Source organism: Schistocerca gregaria, chromosome 2 (genome assembly GCF_023897955.1).
Source record: "Schistocerca gregaria isolate iqSchGreg1 chromosome 2, iqSchGreg1.2, whole genome shotgun sequence".
In the NCBI taxonomy this organism is placed as follows: Eukaryota; Metazoa; Arthropoda; class Insecta; order Orthoptera; family Acrididae; genus Schistocerca; species Schistocerca gregaria.
The window spans coordinates 39,675,561-39,693,969 of record NC_064921.1 but is presented as its reverse complement, the minus strand read 5'-3'; the positions used below and the strand labels follow the sequence as shown (position 1 = coordinate 39,693,969).

Genomic DNA, 18,409 nt, shown 5'->3' with positions numbered 1-18,409 from the left:
TCAACACTGTTACCAGCAACAGTGGTTTTCTGTGAAGAACGTCAGTTGAGTTTATATCTAATTTCGACTTTCTGCTTGAAATCTCGCATAACGTGTTTCCTTTTAGAATCCATGATAATGACCCATAAGGAAAGCCACAATTTCAAAGTGTACAGGAATGTTGAACATTATAATTGACTAACAACAATGTTGCAGATGAAATTTCATTATTGTAGGCGTCATTTCATGTTGCATGACTAGAAGCTGGAAGTGTTCCGGATTACTGAGAGGCAAGACTACTGAGGGCCATATTAGGGATAGTTTAGTGTATTGGGGGAAGCAGAATGAATGAACTATTATTCTGCACATACTTTTTGATAACTTTAAAGACATATGCCTAGATACGTTGTCTCCAACCATCACTATTGAACCTTTTACTTCTTCAAAGCGGACAATGTGGTTGTAAAGAATCCGTCTTCAGATAGTGGTTGATCAAACCACTTTGATTCATATTGAAACAGGTTCCTTGTGGGCCATATTCTTGCCATGTGTTCCACAAATGCCCATATTTATAAAGAACTTATGGAGGAATCAGTTCACCATCAGAACTTGCTGCCATCGTTATCAAAACACTAGATTTTGAGGAATTCAGCAGTTTGTTAGCAAGCTTAATCACACATTTTGTAATTATCTGCTGCTTGTTCTGATCATCCATCATGTTGCTAGGTAGGGGATTCTCCAGCATTGGCTTTATGTTGGAGAAATGCATTTCAGCCATCACTTTGTCCACTTCCATGCGAGCTCTTTTAATATTTTCACCTACACAAACAGAGAAATCTCCTGCATGCTGCTTGAGGAATAAATCTGCCCTTTCTTCTCCTGATACATTGTTAGCAAATTTCTTCTCTTTTCAGGCAGATTTATTAAGGTAATCTTTCACTCCATATCTAATGTCCATTTTAGTGAGAAGGAGATAACCCATGTGCAGCCCTCAAGATATCTTGCTTCAACATTTCTACATTTTCCTCATGTAGTACTGATTGTCCTCAAAAATTTTTTTGGGTGAATCTCCTGCACTCTATTTTGTATGGTTGATCTAGGTATACCATACAAATCATATGCTTTTCTATAAAGTAATTTGCCACACTGAGAATCGTGAACAGCTTTATCTACAAATTATAGGTCATAATTACACCATACTTCAGCATCTTTCTTGCTTTTATACAATCTCAACATTGTCTGAAATCAACCCAGCACAGTACACAATTGTGTAAAAAGCATAATTCTTTATAACATTACAAAAAAACTTGAGAAACTTGTACAACAATTGTCTCATTGACATAAGTCATCATCATCAGTTACTGATCTTATTGACAACAGCAGTTGTAATACTTTTCCACTAGTCGCAACAGTAGAAAGTTTCCATTTGATGATACTATGCAGACTTTCAATAATGAGACTATTCATCAGATAATGACCTAGACAAATATTGACCCAAAATAGAAGTTGTGGAACATGGCCAGTACAGTCTCATGCTTAAAATAATTGGTGCATGGCAGTGAAAATTAGCGGCAAATCGTTGCTATGCATCGGGAAGGAGTAAGTAGACCATACTGTCTGAATTCCCCCAAACGTCTGAAATCACCCATTTCATGGTACATCTCGTAAATTCTTTTCGAGACACAAACCAATCATTCAACATCTCTTTCAAGTACTTTGCTTTTTGTGAGAGAATTACAATGCCATCGGCAAACCTTACAGCTTTTGTCTCCTACATGATTTTTAATCCCCTTTCTGAATTTCTTTCAGTTTCCTATATTGCTTGTTCAATGTACAGATTGAATTAAGATTGGGTATAGGCTACAAACCTGTCTCACTCCTTTCTAGACCACAGCTCCCCTTTCATTTCCTTCAGCTCTCATAACTCCATTCTGGTTTCTGTACGGGTTGTAAATAACTGTTTGCTCCCTGTATTTTATCGTTGTTAGTTTCAGAATTTCAATGAGTGTATTTCAGTCTGTACCTTGAACCAGCATTTGAAGATACACATTCAGCCTCATATATCCATTGAACAAGCAGGTTTTGTTGAAGGAAAAGAAACTCGTGGACAGATTTCCAACATACGACAGTTAATTGATAAATTGTGAGAGTTCAGCACTCGCATTTTCATCATTTTCCTTGACTGCAGGAAAGCCTTTGACCATGTTGTCTGGGAAAAGTTGTGGGAGGTGCTTGAAGAATTTGGTGTCCCACTACGCTTGATAGTACTTATCAGAAGGCTATACAGTAATCACCTCACAGCTGAGAAGACAAATGCTGGCACATCTGATCTCTTCAAAGTATCAAAATGTGTCAGATAGGGTTGTGTCATACCTCTCCAACTGTACAACATCTATGCTGAACATGTCATTAGAAAAACCCTTGATGGTCGCACTAAATCCCAATTGGTGGAACAACTATTAACAACCTCCAATTTGCTGACACCGCCATGCTTTTACCCAGCAGTGAAGATGAAGCTACTGAAAGAATTAAGGGACATCAGTATATCATAGGGATTAGACACCAATCCTAGCAAGCCAACATTCATGATAATCAGTCAGGGAACACAGGGCAATTAAAGAAACTGGAAGTCATGCATTTTCTGACCTATCTCAAAGCAACCAGCTGCAACATGACAAACTGTGAAGATGAGGTAATAAGACAAATTGTGCTATGGTGAGTAGCTATGAAGAAGCCTACCAAGATCTGTCAGAATGGAGCAGTAATGATCTGACTTGTTGAAACTGTGGTGTTTCCATATTACATTATGGTTGTGAACCCTTAAGGTCAGAGACAATCACAGCCTGTTGATTATCTAGAGAAAATAATCACAAAAGGAAAGTGAGGACACAAAACTGAGGAGAAGTGGGGGGGGGGGGGGGGGGGCAGTGAACAAGTGAATGTATCAAATCAAACATTTCTCCATTCTAGCTCTTCAGCAAGCTGCTAACTGTCTGGGATGGAGACACTCAGTTTGTGGGGTCACGACACTCAGCAATGAGTACAATGAATAGTGGTTGTGATTGATGGATTTCACTCAACAATGTAAAAATCTTTTCTCTAAATCTTCAAATGCTACAAACAAAGGTCTACCTTTCCTTAACCTATCTTCTACAATAAATTGTAGGGATAGTATTATCTCGCGTGTTCCTATATTTCTATGGAACACAAACTGATCTTCACCAAGGTGAACTTCTACCAGTTTTTCCACTCTTCTGTAAATAATTTGTGTTAGTATTTTCCAGTCATGGCTTACTAACCTTATAGTTTGCCACAATTCAACCTGTCACCACCTGCCTCTTTTGGAACTGCAATTATTACATTCTTCTTAGAGTCTCAGGGTATTTCCTGTGTCTCACATAGCTTACACATCAAGTGGAGTAGTTTTGTCCGTCATGGCTGGTTTTCCCTAGGATCTTAATAATTCTGAGGGAATGGCATCTACTCCAAGGGCATTGTTTCTACTGTGGTCTTTCAGTGCTCTGTCAGATTCTTCTCATAGTATCATATCTCCCACCTTGTCATCTATTTCCTCTTCTGTTTCTATAATCTTGTCTTCAAGTTTATTTCCTTTGTATAGCCCTTTTATATATTCCTTCCATCTCCCAGCATTCCCTTCTTTGCTTAGAAATGGATGGCCATTTGAGATCTTGTTATTTGTTACAGCTGCTTCTCTTTTTTGTGAAAGTTTCTTTAAGTTACGTATGGGTTGCATCTACCTGTCCCCTGCTTATGCATGTTTCTACTGCCTCCATCCAATCCTGGTTAGCCATTTTGCACTTTCTGCAAATCTCAATTTTTATATGTCTTTATTCCCTTTCAACTGCTGACCCAAGAATCTCTACTAGGCATCAACGTTTGAGCTACTGCATGCTCTGCTGCCTTCATATTTCAAAGTGACCTAGTTCTAGTGTATTTCTATACACTGTTTCAAACCATTGTCTGAAGCTATACTCTGCTGCCTTCATATCTCAAAGTGACCTAGGTCTAGTTTATTTCTATCCACTGTTTCAAACCATTGTCTGAAGCTTCCTCTGAAAATCTCAACCATTGGCTCTCTCAGTTTGGCTGAAATAGCTACCTTTTTGCAATTTCCTCAGTTTTATTCTACTGTTCATAATGTCAATGGCTGCCTCACAACCTGGGCCATCTGGAGCCTCCTCTCCACCACCAACTTTTCTGAACTTTGCCGAAGGCAGTTATCCCAATAACACATTTACCACTCACAAAATTATCCCGTCCTTGACCTACGGTAACCTACTGTCCCGACACCATCCGCCTGACGGTTTCCACCCCCTCTCTCTTGTCACCTCTTTCCTATTTGTGTCCCCTCACACTCATCATCTGCTGCTCTGCCAATGCATCCGCTCGCTGATTCCTCTTTCCCGCTTCTTTCCTTTTCAGCTACATTGCACCTGACAGTCTCATTATGCTGTGCTTCCTCCATCTAGTACCTGCATGCTTCACTGGAGAGTGCTCTTCTTTTCCTCCTACCTGTTCCATGCTATGACTTCCTCTTCCCTGCCCCACTCCAGTTAACTGCATTCGTTCAATATGGCGGTTGCATTCTGAATGTAGCTGCCAGAGATAGCGGTCACGTATGCATAATGTGTGCTCATTTTTGTGAATATGTGTGTGTGGGGGGGGGTTCTATTCTGAAGGAGGCTTTGGCCAAAAGCTAATTACATATCAGTCTTTTTGTTGTATCTGTCTGCAACTTGACATGTCATCTTTACTGTGAGTATCAATCTATCCTTTCCCGACATCATTGTTATTTTGAATCAGTCCTGTATTACTGTGATTAGCTTATCTTGCACTTCCTTCTCCTTTTATAACTTAACAGGATGCCTCAGTTTTATTCCTAGAATGAAAAATTTAGTTTATCATTTTCTAGGGGTTTTTTTTTTTTTTTTTTAATAAAATATCAGTATTTGTTTGTATCTTTTAAAATAGACAAGTTGGAGTATTCATACAATCTCCTCTCATTTCTTCATGACATGTCTATTTTGTCAAACCCTTGTGTATTCATTCATTTATTTTATTGATGGAGTTAAATGTATATGTTTTCTTGAGAAATGCTGTTTAAAAATATACTTAAAATGTGAGCACAAACTTACCATATTTGTCATGGGTACTATTACAGTTGTAAACATCATTCCACTTTGCTCCCTTCAAGAGAACAAAACTGTTCCTCATTTTCAGTTTTGAAATTCCTTCAAGCACTTCTCATTCCATGGAGTTTTGAATCTGCTGCAACATCCATTATAAGCATTTGAGCTAAGAGATCACCAATACCTGTGTTTAGCACATGTGGGTTATAGGCATGTTAATGTGTATTTATCAAAATCTGGTCAGTGATAGCTACAGGAATTTGCTGTTTTCCCTGCTGGTTCAATTACAGTTAGGATTGGCAGCCCTGTGCCACACTAGACATCTTTACACTCTCATAAAGATAAGTTATTTAGATTGTAATAACAATTTGTTTAGTACAAATTACTCATTAGATACATATTATCAGTGCATTTTTAAGCTTACTATCAAAAGTATCACTTTCTTTTAAGTACTGGTCCAGAAAATACAAAAAGATTATGAGGTCGGATTGTAGCAGTGTATTTATCTCCTTTTTGGCACAATTAACTCAGATAATCTTGCTTAATTATTCTGTTTTTTCTTTCCAATTTGAGCATGTCCATTCACTGTTAATTTCATATTTCCAGAAAGTAGAGTCAATCTTAATTTGTTTGATTTAGAATCTTTTGCACTAATCGGTAATTTACATGTAGTTTTCGTAAAAAAAAGTTACATTCTGTCAGGATTAAGATCATTTAACGGATACTGCAGTTGAGTGAGTGCTGAGTTCTTGTTGTAAGTGGAAATAAATAACTTTTTACGATATGAAGTGCATCTGAAGCTCTAAACTGTAGACCTAATTTTTGCTCCTCATAAGTAACAAAAACTGCTGTAGTGGAAAGTGTGTTAAGTGATTTAATTCAATTTTAATGTGTAATCTGTGGTGGAATGCTTGATAATTGTGAATGTTGCCATAATATACTAAAGAGTGGTATGTGCTGACTGTGGGCTGGAATTTCAATGGGGTGACTGTAGTGGGGAACTGAATGGAAACTCAGTGAGGCTCTTCCATGGAACTGTGGGCTTTGCAAAAAAGACACGAGAATTGCTGAGCAGGAGGCAAAAAGTGGTGCTCTTCAGCCTGAATTAGATCACACAAAATTTGAACCATGGACCTTGCCGTTGGTGGGGAGGCTTGCGTGCCTCAACGATACAGATAGCCGTACTGTAGGTGCAACCACAACGGAGGGGTATCTGTTGAGAGGCCAGACAAACATATGGTTCCTGAAGAGGGGCAGCAGCCTTTTCAGTAGTTGCAGGGGCAACAGTCTGGACGATTGACTGATATGGCCTTGTAACACTAACCAAAACGGCCTTGCTGTGCTGGTACTGCGAACGGCTGAAAGCAAGGGAAAACTACAGCTGTAATTTTTCCCGAGGGCATGCAGCTTTACTGTATGGATAATGATGATGGCGTCCTCTTGGGTAAAATATTCTGGAGGTAAAATAGTCGGCCGTTCGGATCTCTGGGCAGGGACTACTCAAGAGGACATGATTCAGTATAGAATTAAGTGTCAGGAAGTCGTTTCTGAAAGTATTTGTATGGAATGTAGCCATGTATGGAAGTGAAACATGGGTGATAAATAGTTTGGACAGGAAGAGAATAGAAGCTTTCGAGATGTGGTGCTACAGAAGAATGTTGAAGATTTGGTGGGTAGATCACGTAACTAATGAGGAGGTATTGAATAGGATTGGGGAGAAGAGAAGTTTGTGGCACAACATGACTAGAAGAAGGGATTGGTTGGTAGGACATGTCGTGAGGCATCAAGCGATCACAAATTTAGCATTGGAGGGCAGTATGGAGGGTAAAAACTGTAGAGGGAGACCAAGAGATGAATACACTAAGCAGATTCAGAAAGGATGTAGGTTGCAGTAGGCACTGGGAGATGAAGAAGCTTGCACAGGTTAGAGTAGCATGGAGAGCTGCATCAAACCAGTGTCAGGACTGAAGACCACAACAACAACAGGGTGAAGTAGGAAAAAGATATTGGGAGGGGGGTTCATCAAACTGAAGGTCACAGTAGGGTGCAGCAGACTTCTAGGAAAGAAACTCAATTTAGGTCAGTACCAAAAGAGAGTAGGAAGAAAAGAGTCTTGTGAGGGGTGTAGGCCAGATGGTGCAGGACAATTTAGGGACAGGGTACCAGGTTGACAAGTATTGTGAAACCAAATTCTAGCCTTAGCCAGATGTCAGAGGACATAGGGAATTTGTGCAAAGGTTTTGCCAAATAGGATCAGGATTTATAGTTTGAGGAGAAGGAAACAGCTGGGTAAGAACAGTAATTACAGCATTAGGAGTGACCTAGATGAAATAGTAGTAGCAAGTAGACACAGAAATTTGACTTTTGTGGAGGTCCTGCAGCGCCATGACCAGGCCTGGGTAAACACTGCTACAATTGGAGGATGGGAATATAGTAGACATGACCTGCACCTGAATAGAAGAGGGGAAGATAAGGTGGCTGCACTTCTTGCTGATATTACACGAGGGCCACCAGTACACATAGCAAGATAAATGTGGTTACGGTGTCAGACGGACACTTTTTTTTAGTTAGAATCAGAATTCAGCCAGCCTGTTTTGAAAGATGTGAAAGTAACAGAAGAGCCCCACAAAATGGTTGATAATGCACAGAAAAGTAAGGCTAACTTGTTTTATCAAAATATTAGCAGATTGAGCAACAAGGCAGAAGAGCTTCTTGTCTGGAAAATTTAGATAGCTCTGAAAAGATAAGACATCCTGTGCCAGTCTAAGCACCATATAACTGTACGGTTGGGCAAGTTACATACAGTATAAAAAATTACACTAAAGTAGCTTACTCATGTACTAATTACATAGGAAAAGCAGAAGTCTTTCTTTGATGAAGCTCAGAATAAAAAAAAAAAAAAAAAAAAAATAGGTGGTAGCAAATGCTCTCTGTGATCATAAAGCACAGGTAGTTACGATAAATAACAGAGCACCTTACAGTATGGATAGTTCTCAGTGGAAATCATTAAGAATAACTACTGAGTCCAGGACAAATGTTTTTAACAATAGTTTACAGGATACGACATGGGATCTAATTTATAATGAACTAAATGCTAACATAAAATTTAATCTACTCCGTGATAAATTCATATCATTATCTAAAAGCAGAAAATCATCAGAAGGGACACTACATAAACAGCCATGTAAAAAACCATGGATCACTAGAGAGATGAAAGTACCTTGTAAAACAGAAAAATGTGTAGTTGCAAACTACAAAAACTACTCACAATTACCAAGAAAAGTTATTAAAAAATCAAAGAACATGCACATAATGTCAGAGATCAGTACTTCTGCCAACCGACATAAGGCCATATGGAATGTAGTGAAGTGACAGACAGGACAACCAGCCACAGAGCAAGATAACATCACTATTGAACTGAATGGAAGGGGTATGAATGATGAGTCACAGGTGTCAAATGTATTTAATAATCATTTTTTAAATATTGTAGAAAGCTTAGGGTGGAACAGTTCAAGAGAAAAATCACAACAGTATGTTGAAAATGTAACTTTCATAAATTTCAGTCACATGAATGTATCACCAACTTCTCCATCTGAAATTAAGAAAATTATACATTCTCTCAAAAATAAAAGCTCATCTGGTTTGCATGGTATTTCTGGTAGAAAACTAGGAAATTTGTTCCCATGTAATAAGTCCAGTCTTACCTGAAAGATGAAGTACATCACTAACTGAAGCTATTTTTGCAGAGAGACTAAAATACATGATTGTTAAACCCCTCTTTAAGAAAGATGATAAGAGCGATGTCAGTAACTACTGACCTGTTTCACTACTGACATCATTCTCCAACATTTTTGAGAAGATGATGTATTTTAGAATAGTAACTGACCTTAGCAGCAATAGTGTCCTTTGCAAATCACAGTTTGGGTTTCGGAAAGGTTTCTCTACTGAGAATGCCATTTACATGTTCAGTTACCAGATTTTACAAACATTAAATAATAAAACAGTGCTGGCTGGTATTTTCTGCGACATCTCTAAGGCAATTAGCTGTGTGAATCACAATATTCTCCTTGATAAATTGATGTTTTATGGAACTGATGGTATAGCCAACCAAAGGATAATGTCATATGTAACCAAACAAATGCAGAAAGTTGTAATTAGTAATTCAGGCAATATAGCCCAGGAACATAAATCTTACTGGAGAGAAATAATCTATGGAGCTTCCCAAGGTTCAATCATAGGTTCACTACTGTTCCTCATAAATGTACATGATCTTCCATCTACTGTACAACAAGCAGAGTTAGTTCTTTTTCTGGATGACACTAGTATTGTAATCAATCCAAGCATACATACAGAAACAGAAGAAATGGTAAACAAAGTTCTTAGAAGTATCAAAAAAAACAGGGCACAACATATTGAGTTCTGCTCATCTAGAAGTAATACACCAGTGATAAGTGTAATGCATGGTGAGGAAACAATAAATAGAGTGGAAACTCCAAAATTCTTTGGGAACTGTATTGATGAGAATCTATTGAAAAAAGAAAAACACATTTTGGAATTCCTAAAACAACTTAGTTCAGCCAAGTTTGTGCTTACAGCCATTGCAAATCTTGGGGAGAGACAAATAAGTAAGCTGACATATTTTGCATTTATTCTTGCAATAATGTCATATGGGATAGTGTTCTTCAGTAACTAATCTTTAAGAGAGTTTTCATTGCGCACAGATGTTCTGTAAGAATGGCAGGCGGTGCTCAATCATTTTGTAGGCATGTGTCGAAGGAGTTGGGCATTCTGGCTACTGCTTCACCCATGCAGTTTGTTGTAAGTAATCCACTGAAGTTCGAAAGGAACAGTGAGGTACATAATTACAATACTGTAAGGAAAAATGACATTTGTTACTCCACAGTAAGGTTGTCACAAATTAAGGGGTGCACAATTCTGCAATAAACATTTTTGATCACTTACCCAGTGATATAAAATGTCTGACAGATAGCAAAGTAAAATTTGATAACAAACTGAGGTAGTTTCTCCTTGACAACTCCTGTTATTGTGTAGAATAATTTCTATTAATTTAATGTGTAAAAGGTGGTGGGTAGGAATTACTAACTTACATTTGTAAATCCTTTTTCTTTTTGGAAAAAAAACTTAGAAATGTTCAGAAAGTAACTGCATGTACAAATTAATTTGTGCCATGAATGTAAAATGACTCGTTCCACATCATAACGACATGCAAAATGATCCATGAAACATGTAACTAACTGACTTATGTTGAACAACTGAATCAAACCTATAATTCCAATTTTAAAATTCTTGGATTTCAGGAAATCAATATTGAAGTCACTGCATACAATTATATTGTTCTCGAGACAGTTACTTTCTTCCAAAAATTTCCCCGTATGACTATGAAAAACACTTAGTACTGGTTACGCAAACAAACTAAAGCTGTGTCATTCCTTGGTAATTCATCTATAGAGAATTTTATATCTTTTTCATTGGACAGGTTATTGTATTTTGTTATACTGCTAAATTTTGTAATTTCTCTAACAAAATATATGTATTTACACCCATGACTCCATATTTTCCTACAACTCGTACTACCAAGTTCAAATAGAGGGAGGTGTGTCACCTGTAACGTAGCTTGGCTGAGCCAGTGTATTTTCATTTTGAACTGCTCTTTCTTTATCATTAGCCTACAATTAACTATTCTTAATATTTAATGAGTTGGTTTCAGATCTATGTAATAATTTTCTATTTTCTAGAGTTGGCAAAGATCAAGAGGTAAACGTGCTAAAAGATCATCATGCAAGTAATGAAAAATCTTTAAACAGCTCTGTTACGGAAGTTCCAGGTATGGCTCCAAAGATAAATGTTATTATTTTTCATTAACAGAATTACAGAAGTCATTAATATATAATTAAGAGATATAAAACATTTAGAATAGAAATCTCCTTCATACATATGTGATGTAGCTATGTTAATGTTTTTTTCATAAGTGGTCAGGCACAAAGAATGAAAAGTTTTCATTCTGCCTGTAATGATGTTATTATTTTGAACAGAGTTTAATTTTCCTCAAATATATACTTTGTAAACTAAACACTAGTGTTCAGTGCATGCAGTCCTTGAGCTTACCTGATGCAAGCATCATTTCTATATTCTTTTTACACATATAGATGCAGTTCAGAAAAAAATGTGGAAAAACTTCTTTCTTCTTCTTCGCAGATGGATCACTTAGGACCATGAATAATCAACACTTGTTGGCCTTCCTTTGTGCCCAGTATTCCTTCATATGCAACGAATGGCCTAGTTTTCATTGCACAGTCCACATATGTCAGTTAGTTTCTCTCTCTTCTTCCTTAAAACCCTGTGTGTTTGTGATTTGATTTTTCTGATTTCATTTCTGCCATTTAGATTTGGAGACCCTAATTCTCTCAAATCTTTTTCTGTCTGTTTGTACCAGTTCAGTCTTGTTCTTTAAAAATGTATGGACTTTGTGTGTTAACATGTTTGAGTCCATTCTTTATAATACCCCATGAATTGGATTCTTCTCATGCACATTGTGTCTGTTATTTTGGAGATATTTTTATATATTTCTGCATTGGGTTTTGGATAATACATACCGTCTTTAGTTCTTGGTAATAGGATTTTCCTCATTATTTTATGTTCTTTCACTTCTGATTCCCCTTTTAGTGTTCTGTGTTGAACATTTAGTGTCCCAGATGTGTAGAGAGCTTCGGGTTTATTTACTGTTGTGTAGTGTCGTATTTTGCAGTTCCACGAGAGACTTTTTGCTGTAAACATTTTTTGTTAACTGAAATGCTGTCTCCATTTTCTGCACTCTTGATCTGACAGATTTCTTTTCATTAAAATTTTCTGTAATCCATTCACCTAAGTATTTAAATTCTTTTACTCGAGGGATGTAGTTATTACCAATTTCGAGATCGGAAGGTGTATCTTTGATGTCAGTCATAAATTTTGTTTTTTCAAATAAAATTTCTAATCATATTTTTGCTGTCTGGTCTTGTAATAATTCTAGCTGTTTCTGTGCATCGGTAATGTCTTGTGCGGTCAGTGCCATGTCGTCAGCAGATGCTAAACAGTCTAATTCTATGGCTTTACGTGTTGGTCCCAGTCTGTGTGCTGGTGCACCTGCTTTTCTCCATTCTTGAACAACTTTTTCGAGAGCACAATAGAAGAACACTGGGGACAGTCCATCCTCTTGTCATACTACTGGGTCTATTTCAAATTCCGTGCTCTATTATCCCATAAATTGTACTTTGGATTTGGTCTCCATGAGTGTTTCTTTTATGATGTTTATTGTCTTTTGATCTAGTCCAAATTCTGATAACACTTCTCAGTCTGTACTGTCATATGCTTTTTTAAAGTCGACAACTGTGATGTCATAACTTTTGTTTGAAGTACTATCAAGTTTTTCAAGTTAAGGATTTTTTTCTACGCATGATCGACCTTTTCTGAATCCACCTTCTCCTAGTTTTGAATCCAGCTGAGGGTCTGCTCAGTTTAGTAGGGCTTTAGATAGAATTTTGTATGTTATTGATGATAAAGACATTCCACAACAGTTGTTGGGGTCTGTTTTACTTTCTTTTTTGTACAGAGGCTGTCTGATTGCTGTCTTCCAATCTGTGGGGATTTTTTCATTTTTCCAGATTTCACCTCTAATTTCTTTGAGTTTTGCAATAAGATTTTCTCCTGCATTTTTCCATAACTCTGCGATGATTTGGTCTTCTCCTGATTCTTTGTTATTTTTCAGTGACTGAATTATCTCTTTAATCTCCTGTAAACTTGGTGGCTTTGACTCTGGGTTTCATTGTTTTATTTGTCTCTTCTTCTGTGAGTTGTTTTCAAGTTGAGCAATCTATACTTGTTTACATTTACATGACTACTCTGCAACTCATATTTAAGTGCTTGCCAGAGGGTTCATCGAACTATAATCATACTATCTCTCTACCATTTCACTCCCTAACAGCGCATGGGAAAAACGAACACCTAAACCTTTCTGTTTGAGCTCTGATTTCTCTTATTTTATTTTGATGATCGTTCCTACCTATGTAGGTTGGGCTCAACAAAATATTTCCGGTCTTTGCTTTAATGACTTCCATCCCAACTCGAATATAATATCTGCCACACTGTCTCCCCTATTACGTGATAATACAAACCGAGCTGCCCTTTTTTGCACCCTTTTGATGTCCTCCGTCAATCCCCACTTGGTAAGGATCCCACGCCGCGCAGCAGTATTCTAACAGAGGACGAACGAGTGTAGTGTAAGCTGTCTCTTTAGTGGACTTGTTGCATCTTCCAAGTGTCCTGCCAATGAAACGCAACCTTTGGCTCGCCTTCCCCACAATATTATCTATGTGGTCTTTCCAATTGAAGTTATTCGTAATTTTAACACCCAGGTACTTAGTTGAATTGACAGCCTTGAGAATTGTACTATTTATCAAGTAATCGAATTCCAACAGATTTCTTTTGGAACTCATGTGGATCACCTCACACTTTTCGTTATTTTGCGTCAACTGCCACCTGCCACACCATACAGCAATCTTTTCTAAATTGCTTTGCAACTGATACTGGTCTTCGGATGACCTTACTAGATGGTAAATTACAGCATTATCTGTGAACAACGTATGACAACTGCTCAGATTGTCACCCATGTCATTTATATAGATCAGGAGCAGCAGAGGTCCCAGGACGCTTCCTTACATTTTCAACTGAAACAGTCTTGATATGTATCTTACAGCTCAAGACTTATTGAAATGATTGTAAATAATGACAAACTGTATAGAAAATCAATGTCATGTAACTGAAGATTTGGGAAAAAACAATAAGTAATGAAACTGGCAATAAAAGTCATTTGCCCATCCATTATGATCACTAATTTTTGAAATATCAGATAGTTTACATTGGGAACATGATGTAAAATAAAGAATGGAGAAAAGTGTAAAATTTGACACAGATTATAGGGCGCAAAATTTTTCAGGGTGGCAGATTAACAGTGACATACAGAGTACTCAGTAATAGTTAAGAATGTCTTTAGGCATCACGAAAAGAAAGGAAAATATGTGCTTATATCCTGTAGACAATGAAGTCAAGTGAGATGCAGCACGTACTCACTCTGGGCAAGGCTGGGGGAAAGAAGAAGGAACCATGTCAGCAGTTGGCGTAATCTGTTTAAGGAAACCATAGAATTCTTGGATCGCTGGAAGGGGATCTGAATCCACCTCCACACAGATGCCAGTCCAGTGTGTTAATTTTGTGTCAACAGTTATGAGGATGAAGGTTGAATATGGGAACCATTTGTATGCACATTTAATACTGTCAAAATATGTTTTCTTATTTACTTGTGACAGTTTTACACAGTTTCTTGGTCTATTAGGTGGTATAGCTGACATAAATCCACTGCTGAAGCATCATAAATGATCATGTGTGTTTTCTGGGGAATGTGCTGCTGTTGTGAATGCAACATTATATTAACAAAGAGAGAAAATATATTCAGGTGCCAGGACATTTGTAAGACCAAAGATCAAAAAGGCTAGGTAGCAATTGATAGTGTCAAACCGTTCAACTATGTACAGACTTTTCTGTTGACTTACACCTGTTGGTATTTGAATTACAACGAGACACAAAAGCAATAGCTCAGCAAGACCAGGTTGCTTGCTTCAGGAGGTAAAAATGATGTTTATTGACATGTAGAAAAACACTGTAAAACATTGAGACAAACTTTGGAGTTTGGTCACATGTAAAGATTTTTTTTATTTTTATTTTTTAGTGTGCAATACATAACAATCGGCTGGTAGCCATTGATTCTCATCACATGTAAAGGGGTGAAAGGAAATATTTACTCTTTAAAGGAAAAGTGTACAACTGGAAATGACTATTACACAAAGAAAGAAAAGAACACAAAACAATGGATAATTGAGGATGAAATCATATAACATTATGAAAAGGATACACTGCTACTAGTGAAGATGCTGAGTCGCATACAAACATAACAGAAAGGCTGCTAAACATTTATCTTCAACTTTTGTGATCCTGTCTTCCTCAGTTGCGTGTAATACTAAATGTGCAAACGATATATATGAGTCTTCTAAAACAAACCCTTTGGTTGCTTCATGTAAACTATTTATTTTCAAATCGCCATTAGGGAATGCAGAAATGGCCTGATTTACATATCTCGTGAAGCTGTTATGGCTACTAAAACTCTGGGTCATATAGAACCACAAGAGAGATCGTCTCTTTACAATTGTTGCCTTCTCATTGTGAACAGCCTTTCACACATAATCTAGCTCTGATGTGATCAATTCTGATTCACACAATACACCCATTTACATCTAGCTGCCTATGATTGTGTGGTAATAGTACCAGATCCCAAGTTTTGGTCTTCTTCAAACACACCATTTCCTCTTAAAGTGCTTGCTTCCACTTGGATGACTCTTGTGGTGTCATCATTTCTTTAAATGTTTGAGGTTCTAATATACTAGAAAAACAGGCAATTTCTTGGGCCCAAAAATGAGCACGTACTCTCAGATTAGATCAATCTCGCAGATCCAGCCTTTCATTTTCTTTGGCTTGTGCACTAGTATCATCTTCTTTAGATTTCTCTTGACCATCTTCTGCAGGATTGTCACCTAAGAAAAATTCAGCATATCTTTTTGTTCCATGTTTAAGTAGTACATTTGTAATAGATTGTAATTTTCTGTGACTCGGGATTGTAAAGATGATAATTGGTACTACATCCATTGTAGCAAAATGTGATCAGTGTCTTCCATTTACTACCCCATTTTTATGAAGATTGGTCAGGAATGTGTACATATGCTGATGATACAAACCATTTTTCAAGCGATGTAACAGTATTATTTGCTTTACATGGTTGTTGACATACTACCTCTGCACACAGTTTGTGAGATAAGCCTCTATTCAATAACATAGTTTGTGCCCACCCAACAATGGATCTGTTTTCTTGATCAATTTGGCCATTCTGCTGTGGTATATAGAGACATGTATTCTCTTGTATTATTCCATTTTACTTGAAATAATCCTCAAATTGCTTAGTTATGTACATGGTTCCATTGTCACTTCTTAAAACTCTGATTTTGTTTCCAGCTTGTCTTTCAGTCAGTCTCTGAAATTCCAATACCATAGGGAAATATCATGTTTGCTTTTAAGAAAATACAAAACTCTGTACGAAGTGCAATAATCTTTGAACACTATATACAAATAGGCACCTACAGGAGATGATTTTCTCATCCATCCACTCAAATCAAAACAGAAACTTTTGATCTTTATTTGAAATTTGACTTAAACAATTTTATCTTCATCTTGCGGTACTCACATGAGTCACAATGAAGATCTTTCTCTTTATTCTTTTTTAAACCAGAATTTAAGTTTATGTCAGCCATATTCTTCAGACCGCTGAAATGGTTGTGTCCAAGTCTCTCTTGCCAGATCATTATGGGATTCAAAGAAGCAGTAGTCATACAATTGGATATTCAAACAACATTTGGTAACACTGATTTTCCATATTAATTTCTGCTGCAACTAGACCCACTGGGAATAAGTGTTTCTTTAGCTTAAGAATACATAATGTATATTCCAAAGTGTGAGGTTGCCATTTTCCCCTCAACTGATGATAATACATCAATGGATCCAATGCTTTCTGCTTCAACAATCGAGTCATCTCCAGTTTGAGCCACGAGATTGAATTGACGTGAAAGTGTTGAACCAACCTTCAGGTGATGTCACATGTTTTGACACAACGCTGTTGGCTAACCAAATATTTTTGCAACCTGGAGCAAAAGCATCAGCTTGTTCTGCACTCAAAGCCAGGTGCTCAGAATTATCAGTCTTTGTTTCAAGTTTTGCTAAAAGTTTTCTGCACTCAGATTTGAAATGTCCAATAACATTCAGTGTGTTTTCTACTGACAATGTTAGACGAATTGTGATTCTTTGAACTGTACTTGCTTGTTTTGTCCACATAACTGCTGCAAAGGCTGTTGACTTTTCCTCATATTCTAAAAGCTTTTGTCCTTGTTTCAATAAGATTGAAGTCAGATTATCAATAGTTCATTGAGCTTCAGATCACAAGTCCCATGTGGTCAAACACATTCCAAATTTTGCTGCCAGACTTCCCAAAGTTGTACCCATTTTGTCAGTTTCTCTCCAGCTAGTGCTTGTACTTAAGATTCAACTTGACTTATATGTTGTATGATTGTGTCTGTTGGCAACTTTCTGTGATAAAAAATTTTCTGCCTCAAGACCATTTTATTAACTGCAGATCACTGCTAATGAATAGTGTTGACTGTGGTCCACATTTCTGTTGCATTTATGGACGTCATGACACACTGCACTAATAGCAGACAGCATGAGTATTGCCTTCATATGTAAGTCATTCCAAACTATTTGACTTTCACCAGCTTCAGTTGGCTTCAGTTTCCCCTCCGCGATATGAAGACCAGCGTGGAAACAATTTGCAACTAGTACTTCTCACCCTCAAATTTCTGGATCCTGTAAGTCTTCAATGTATCCAACTTTGTATAAGTCAAACTGTCAAACAAACTTATAGTACTTTGTTCCAAACAACAATGAAGGTTGTCCACAAGAGACCATCGAAACACAACGAACTTGAGTGTCAAACTTGAAGTGTCATGGTTAACTTATCTAAAACACTGACCAAACACAGTGAGACCATTTTATTAACTGCAGATCACTGCTAATTAATAGTGTTTACTCTGGCCCACATTTCTGCTGCATCTGATGGAACCAAAGGAGTTAAGGTTGGAGAGGAAATTCTGGAGTTCTTCTTCTCTGTGAGTCCAGATCATGAAGATGTTATCAATTAATCTGTGATTATATATATACAATAGAAAGAAACTTCCACATGGGAAAAATATATTAAAAACAAAGATTCCAAGACTTACCAAGCGGGAAAGCGCCGGCAGACAGGCACAATGAATAAAACACACAAACACACACACAGAATTATGAGCTTTCGCAACTGGCAGTTGCTTCGTCAGGAAAGGGAAGGAGAGGGAAAAATGAAAGGATGTGGGTTTTAAGGGAGAGGGTAAGGAGTCATTCCAATCCTGGGAGCGGAAAGACTTCCCTTAGGGGAAAAAAAGGACAGGTGTACACTCGCACACACACACACACACACATATCCATCCGCACATACACAGACACAAGCAGACATATTATGAACTTTGAAAATAGGTAATAGTTCAAATAGCACAGACTTCAAGTAACCACATCAGTCATACATAATGTCTGTC

The 18,409-nt window shown here is 37.3% G+C and overlaps 1 protein-coding gene across 2 annotated transcripts in view; it reads left to right on the top strand.

Annotated features, from left to right (window-relative positions):
• Positions 1-18,409, top strand: part of LOC126336278 (phospholipid-transporting ATPase ABCA3) — a 639,220-nt gene that overhangs the window by 327,787 nt on the left and 293,024 nt on the right. For both annotated transcript variants that reach the window (XM_049999794.1, XM_049999793.1), the window contains exon 16: positions 10,886-10,974. In XM_049999794.1, the coding sequence (XP_049855751.1) occupies positions 10,886-10,974 (89 nt within the window). The remainder of the gene's footprint in view (positions 1-10,885; positions 10,975-18,409) is intronic.